At 46.2% G+C, this 8,205-nt stretch overlaps 1 protein-coding gene across 1 annotated transcript; it reads left to right on the top strand.

Moving 5' to 3' along the window:
- Window positions 1-2,411: 2,411 nt before the first annotated feature.
- Window positions 2,412-7,986, top strand: LOC124686331 (NADP-dependent D-sorbitol-6-phosphate dehydrogenase-like). The gene is made up of 6 exons (XM_047220296.1): window positions 2,412-2,633; window positions 3,000-3,094; window positions 3,941-4,058; window positions 4,168-4,300; window positions 7,173-7,392; window positions 7,497-7,986. Exons 1-6 carry the CDS (start codon window positions 2,492-2,494, stop codon window positions 7,725-7,727), a joined length of 939 nt encoding a protein of 312 aa, XP_047076252.1. The 5' UTR covers window positions 2,412-2,491; the 3' UTR covers window positions 7,728-7,986.
- The last annotated feature ends 219 nt before the right edge of the window (window positions 7,987-8,205 follow it).

Below are 8,205 nucleotides of genomic sequence, written 5' to 3'. Positions count from 1 at the left end.
AAACTTCGATAAACTAATATGGAACAAAAACAGTACCCCTCCGTACCTAGATATAACATGTATATTTTTTTTAGAAAAATTCTGATATATAGGGTATATTGCTTTGCACCACTTGTGTGTCCCTCCATATATGTTTCTTTAATTTTCGTGCTAAAACTATACACCTTATATCTAGTAACGGTGGGAGTAATAAACACTGAAGTAGCCACACGTCTGATGTAGTTGAAGCACAAGATGCCAATAAAAAACATAAAAGTACATTTAGAACATGTAACCTATAGTAAAGTAAAACATAATAGAATCACAACATAGTTCCTTATGGGACAAACATCAAACATGCACACATTAGCAAAACAGTTTCTAAAGCAGTGTGTAACTACAGGCTTCTAGCCTAAACATGCCTGCAGGTCTAGGCCCGAGGACTTGCAGGCGACCTAGTCCCCACCATCCATTGCCGCCGGCGAGCCCGTGGGTTCCCTCTCCCTTCGCCTGCCGCTCCAGCGGCTGGAGGGGCTGGGAACCCCGGTGCCTTTCGCTTGGTTGTAGATATGATATGGTTAGGTGTTCATGGCAACAACATTCTGATGAAGGCGGTGTCGTCGTTGCAAATAACTTGTTCCCGACTCTAGTCCCATCGAGGTGGTCGTCCATCTGGATGCGCTGTGGAGCTTCGTGTTTGTGTTCCTCACGAGATTGTACGTCCGATGAGGTATTTGTGTCCAGGTTTGGTCAGCGAGGCTGCAGCGGCGACCAAGATGTGCAATTGTGTCCTCTGGTCTCCTCTCCGTTGTAGTGGCGTGTGCTCCTACGCAGTTGTGAGGCCTATGAGTTCGTCCTGTAGAAGAGTCACTTGTCGCTCGTCATCTCTAGGGACGACAACGTCGTGCAGGGGGTAAACCCGAATTTCTGGTGCATGGTTGGTGGTTGCATCGACTTTGTCAATTGGAGACGGTGGTTCCGGGCCTCGAGTTGCATGGGGTTAGACCCCGGCCGACACACCACAACAATATGTGCTCTGTCGTTCGCGGTGGATGTTCGGCTCACAAAGCTTCATTAAGATGGTGCGGCAACAACTCTTGGCAGGCGGTTCTTGCATCCTCATCTGGCGGCTGCTTTCATCGCGGCGATGGAGGATGGCAAGAGACGAAGGCTTCATTCAACGATTATTCCCCCAAAGAATAGGAATGTTAATTTCTCTCTCATGGGGTATATTTTTCTGTTGCTCTGGAATGGTTGTTCCCTTTGTGTCTTCCGTTGGGTGGGTTCTGTGTGTGTTGCAATATGCATTGTTAAATGAATGACATGTGGCTACCTTCAAATATGATGGAAGTCTGAACCTTCGTGGGTTGCCCGATCTCACGAATTAACCAAGGAAAAGAGGGAGAGGGATGAGCACGAAGAACACGAAGAACAAATAACCCGATACAATCCAATTTGTTCTCAACGGACCGAACCATCGCCCCGATATAATTACTCAAGGAAAATACACGAGGCAGAAGTCCCGAGTGAAAGATCGGTATGCAATCGGTAGATGCACAAACATGAAAGAGCAGTAGCAAAGTAGAGACCCAAATCGGGAGAGACTTGTTCAACTAGAATCATGCAACTGAAAAAACAATCACATAAAGAGGGCATTGGATACAACTCATACATTTGTGTCTAAGAGAGGGGGGGAGGGTTTCTAATCCACTAGAGATGGTGGAAACATAAGCATAATTCTCTATCAACTCTATGGTTTCTAGGTGGGGAGGGGAAACTATATATAGAGAACCACGATCTAGGGATAGTTTGGGTATAAACCAAAAGGTAAAGATAACATAGTGCATATCATTTTAGCGGTAAGACCGACGGTGCCACTAGGCGCCGATCCGGTTCGGCGAGTGTTTTGGCGTGTCGGTTCGTGCGCCGATCATGTTCTTCGCGGGGACCGGTGGTGCCGGTTTCTCCAGCTCTTCTCCGGTCTCCTCTTCCGTGCCTCCGTGACCTTGGCCTTGAGTCCTTGAGCATCCGTGGAATTCTCCATTTCCTCCGTATTTGTTGATGTTTCCCTATCATAGATATATGGCCGAGGATGAAATAACATATCATTTCATAAATGAGAAGATTTAACTTTTCATGACGTATCATCCATAATGTTGACGCACATGATGTAGCGAAGACAGAAGGTTGGTCTACAATCTACATCATCAAGTTCCACACGACCGATGAATCCAAATCTAAATTATTCGAGCACATCACGCATTTTAATTCTACACTCTTTGATTTGACAATAGTCATTTACTTCACCGATTTCCACAAAATTCATGTGTTCACCTATCGACCACCAGTTCACCCACCGGAGTCCACCGGAATCTTCTTTGTTTTCCCTCTCCAGATGCCACGATTGAGCGAGGCCTGCTGACTGAACTGTACTGCGCTTTGCCGTCCTCTCTTCTCATCTCCGTCTCCGACGAGCCCACGCATCCGACCTGCTCGACCCGGTCCGCGAGCGATGGCGGCGACGGCGCTGGCACTGAGCAGCGGGCACCAGATGCCGGCAGTGGGGCTCGGCGTCTGGCGGATGGACTCCCCCGCCATCCGCGGCCTCATCCACTCCGCCCTCCGCGCCGGCTACCGCCACTTCGACTGCGCCGGTACGCCGTCCGCCCGCTTCCCCTTATCCACCTCTTCGCATCTACGCCCGCCCGCCTGGATGGAATCGAATCGAATTGAAACGGATCCCCACGACTCATATCTTGCAGCCCAATGGCTCTAATCTAGGATATGCTTTGTGTGTCCGGCTGTGAAACTTCAATCTGATTTTGAAAACACCGTGTTCCTCATTGTCTAGTTTATGCGGTTTGAACTCGGTGACGAGCAGTAGATTTGCAAGGATTGACGAAGAAAGAATGCGTTGTTTTCATTCAATAGTTTAGCTCTTAATTGACACTTGACAGTGGTGTATTTAGGGAGTGCTGTGGCGATGATTTTCTAACTGGGCTCGCTTTCTGCTCTTGCAGCTGACTACCAAAACGAGGCTGAAGTTGGTGATGCACTTGCCGAGGCATTCGAAACTGGACTTGCCAAGAGGGAAGATCTTTTCATCACAACCAAGGTGCATATATGGACGGTTATTGTTCAGATAATAAAATACTGTTGTTTTCTTATGTTGGAAATGACGAACCAGCTGCCACTTTGTGCAAGGACCTGAGTCTGTTAATAACAATGTCTAAACCAGGCTTTCTATAGGAAATGCTTATATAACATAGGCCCTTCGTTAAACCACTGTATGATAGTGTGGTTGGATGTGGTATTCGAAACTATGGTACTCCCTCTGATTCATATTACTTGATGCTAATATAGATGTATCTAGACATATTTTAGTTGTAGGTACATCCATTTCAACATCAAATAATATGGATCGGAGGGAGTAGATTGAAATCAAATGGTTGATCTACCATTTTGAGAAAAGGTGCTGCATCTGTCAGTGCTAGGCGTGGCTGCTACATCAGGTCCCATCTCTTAACCTTCAAATGACGACGACCTATTAAGTGTCTGATGGAACGCTTAAAAAACTTGGAGGTGGCCCTGTGACTTAACTGGAACAAGGTTTTGTTATTATTGCAATGCGTCGTGAGTATGATGTGCTTGCTGCTGATAGTGTCAGAATATGAATCCCCACATATTGTTGGAATTTCCTATAGGCTTATGGCTGACATGAGATGTGATGACATTGGGACCCTGATGACATTCTCAGTATACCTATGGTTGTTTTTATGTACACCTGATTTGGGTCTCAACATTCATGTGATGATAATCTTGAATCTGTTTTTCTCCCACATATATTATGTTTTTGAAACCTCCACATATGTTGTTATTGTCTATCACATTACTGGAATCTCCACATATGTTGTTATTGTCTATTTTGTTACTGAAATCTTCACATATGTTGTTATTGTAGTTGTGGAACTCAGATCATGGCCATGTGCTCGAAGCCTGTAAGGCCAGTCTGAAGAAGCTGCGGTTGGATTATCTTGATCTCTACCTTATTCACTTCCCAGTTGCTACTAAGCATACTGGTATGATCCTCGTCTTTATTTTACCTTGCATTGATGAAGAGCATTTTGTGTTATGTTTCATTGTGTGACTCACTGAATTGATTGAGTATTTTAATTTCAATTGTAACAGGAGTTGGCACGACTGCCAGTGCTCTTGGTGATGATGGTGTGCTTGATATTGATACAACAATCTCATTGGAGACAACATGGCATGCGATGGAAGATCTTGTTTCCAAGGGATTGGTTCGCAGCATTGGGATTAGGTAAAGCATAGCATGCTACATTGATTCTTCTACGTTATGTTATTTTTATTGTTTTCAATTTTGTGGTATTTGTTCCTTGATTCATTTAGCCTGCCTTTTTTCTTATGATTCATCATTTGTCAATTACTTGTTATTTTCCCTTTTGTTTCTAGCCGAAGCCACAGTTCAGTATATTTAGTATTGAACTGTCCAGCTTAATTGTTCCCTTAGTTTACTAGTACGTAAACTTGTTTGGTCTATATCTCCTATCAACTGCATTTTTATAGTGATGTGGTGCTTCCTGATCTTTTCAATTATTGGCTTATTTCTGCAAATTAGTTGATGTTCCTTGTTGCCCATAGTTTATCCCTTTCTCATTCTTACACTGGGAACCTTCCAAGTCTTGCTGAACCTGAGTTGTTATAGATTCGTGTGGGTGACTCTATACTATGTATATTTGTGTTTCAATATTTCTTTTGTTCTTGCTTCATTCGTACAATTGTACAAACAACTCTTTCCTCTAGGTTACACATAAATCTATGTAGGCCAAAGTTTTAAATAGGACACTGCTGAGGATCCTCCGGAGGATTATTTCCTCCCGAACCTCCGAGTCCCCCGTCCGACACGTGTCCCTCCAGAACCACCACCCCACGTCCACCTCTTATATTTTCCACAGAGGAAAAAAAAAGAAAAACAAAAACAAAATGAAAAACATCACGCAATGGCCGCACCATCCTCCCGGCACACCTAGAAACACCTATAGTGAGGGATCTCGCCGGCAACACGTGAACTCCGGTGGGACGCACCGCCGACTCTCCTTGCAGCATATGCGCTCCTCCTCGTAGCACCGCCTCCCGCCGATGGAAGCTCCATCCTCCTCCATGGCAGCACCGCCGGCAGAACCACCGGCAGCACTGCCGGCGCCGGCTGGACGCACCACCCCTGGCGCCTGTAGCACTGTTGCCCCCGCTGGCAGCAGCCGTGCTTGGCCTTTGCAGCTCTGGTGGCGGGCCTTTGCAGCAACCATGCTTGGCCTTTGAAGCTCCGCCGGCGGCCCTTTGCAGCACCGGTGGTGGGGACTTGCAGCTCCGCCGGTGGCCCTTGCAGCTCCGCCGGTGGCCCTTGCAGCAGCCATGCTTGGCCTTTGAAGCTCCGCCGGCAGCCCTTTGCAGCACCGGTGGTGGGGACTTGCAGCTCCGCCGGTGGCCCTTGCAGCTCCGCTGCCGCCCTTTGCAGCAACGGAGGAGGGGATTTGCAGCTCCGCCGACGGCCCTTTGCAGCTCCGCCGCCGCCCTTTGCAGCATCGGCGGCGGGGATTTGCAGATCCACGGGCGTCCCTTTGCAGCTCCGACGCCGGACCTTTGCAGCACCGCCAGCCTGGTCTTGTAACGCCGTCATGGTGCCGCCTCCAGTGCAGCAACTATGACCGCCGCTCGAGCAGCACCGGCGGCATGGCCTTGCAGCACCGCCGTGGCGCCGCCTCCCATGACACCCTGGCCACGACATCCTCATCGGCGGGCGGCATCGCAGTTGACCTCGTCGGGGCCGCGAGAGCAGGGGAGAGCGGTAGGAGGAGCAGCGGAGGGAGAAGGTAGGAGGTGCATGGGGAGTCACCGGAGGAGGAGGGGCCAACGCTGGTTCCTGGGGCTGACCTCCCCGTTGTGGTGGGATTCGCTGCTCTCGTGAGGTAGGAGAAAGCAATGGGAAAAATAAGTGGACGGGAGAGAACTAGGGAGGAGATAAGGTAGATGGTGGGCCCCGGTTTGCTTGTGCGGTTCTGTTTCCGTGGCGTTCGCATGGACGCGTGGCGTGCAGAGAATCCGGAGGCTGGAACGCGTTGATCCTCCGGAGGAAATAAAGCATTTTCCTTTTAAATAGCGCGCTATCTCTTCGCTATAGCATCGCTATAGAAGATTCACAAGACTCTCGCTAAAGATAAGCACTTTTAGCGTTAAATAGAATCTCTCGCTAATAGGTCGCTAAATCGCGCTAAAACGCTAAATAGGGCTGAAAATAGCGTTATTTCTCCCGGTTAGCTCAAATATTTTAACATTTAAATTTAAAATTTAGATCTAATTATGTAATATGCATTTATGCACTACTTTTATTACTAAATCATCATAATTTTTTAGTACAAGTTTCGTATCATTGAATCATTGAATTTCTTGTCATATTTATTTTTTCGCGAAAACGCAAAAAGCTTTGTGTTTCGATGCATTGATAGAAAAAAGAAATGACTTAGCTAAATGTCATATTTATAGATGATATATAGATGATATGAATGTTTGACGTCTAATAATTTTTAGGAGTTTTCTTGTTTTTTACAAAAGCGCTAAATGACTTAGCTCCGCTATAGCTTCCTTAGCGCCTAAAAAATACCGCCGCTAAGAAGCATAGCTCGCTATTTAAAACATTGATGTAGGCCGATACTGTTAAATTTTAAATAGATTCCAGGTGATTTTTCCTGTTCCATATCTTATCCAATTGAATACCTTACAATTTGTGTGTGCCAATATCAGATGAGTAGACCGAATGATGACATATGCTGGCGCAAAGAATAAGATTATGTCTTTCTATGTTTATTCTTCTGTATAGGGAGTCTTTGATTTGTCTCCTTGCAGTGTCCTTAGTGACGATTAGAATAATGATTCTACATATGGTATCCATGACATTTTCTTCTCTTTAAGTAGCTGCAACTTGGGAATCTCTTCCGTAATGTCAGGTTTATAGACTACTGTGATGGCTGACTGTCAATTTTGAACCTAATTAGTAATTACCAATATCTCATTTTCATAGTTCCGTTATGTTGTCTCCACATCATCAGTTGAGATTTCACGGCCTACCTCTGTAGGACTTTATTTTCTTGAGCCTGACCCTTGAATTATACATGCAGCAATTACGACATCTTCCTCACCAGAGACATCTTGGCGTATGCCAAGATAAAGCCTGCGGTCAACCAAATCGAGACACACCCTTACTTCCAGCGTGAATCTCTTGTGAAGTTCTGCCAGAAGCATGGGATCTGCGTCACTGCACACACACCCCTGGGCGGGTCCACTGCCAACACCGAGTGGTTTGGTTCCGTCTCGTGCCTCGACGACCCAGTCATCAAGGTCAGTATCACATTCCATTCCAGTATCTGCGAAAAAGAAAACTTGTGCAGGCCTGCGTGCGTGGTGATAGTTTGTCAAACTGATTTCCTGTACCGATGTTGCAGTCTCTGGCTGAGAAATATGTCAAGACGCCGGCGCAGCTCGTCCTCCGATGGGGCCTCCAGAGGAACACGGTGGTGATCCCCAAGACCTCCAAGGTGGAAAGGCTGGAGGAGAACTTCGCGGTCTTCGACTTTGACATCTCCGGCGAGGACATGGAGAAGATGAAGGCGCTCGACCGCAACTACCGCACCAACCAGCCAGCAAAGTTCTGGGGCATCGACCTCTATGCTTGATTAATTCCACTGTCATGATTTGCTTCCCGGACAACACCGATAATAAAATGGGAAATTTTCATTAGTTAATACGAACTTGATTTGTAGATTGTGGGTTTACAGGACAACCGATCGGTTCATTGTGCTGTTCATGCCAGTTCATATCCGCTTCATTCTGATTGTACCTCAAAAGAATCGTATGCGGTTGGATTGCATTGAACAAATGAATCATGGCAGAATATTGGTCACACAAATTAATTGTCATGTTAAAATTCTTCCATTATCCGAAAACAAATCACATCTGATTGAAGCCCATTCAACAACTTAGTCCTGGTAAAGATGCTACTACGAGTACTTCATAGAACAGGATAACAACACAGGTGCATACAGACAAACAAAATTGCTGGAAAATGATCACACTAACAAGAGGATAACACCATTTCAGTTTTGTTCTGTTCTAGTATTCTATTCGATATCGTATGTCTGTTGCCTCTTCTAC

Source organism: Lolium rigidum, chromosome 2, assembly GCF_022539505.1.
Source record: "Lolium rigidum isolate FL_2022 chromosome 2, APGP_CSIRO_Lrig_0.1, whole genome shotgun sequence".
NCBI classification, from domain to species: Eukaryota; Viridiplantae; Streptophyta; class Magnoliopsida; order Poales; family Poaceae; genus Lolium; species Lolium rigidum.
This window is presented reverse-complemented; position numbering and strand designations above follow the sequence as displayed.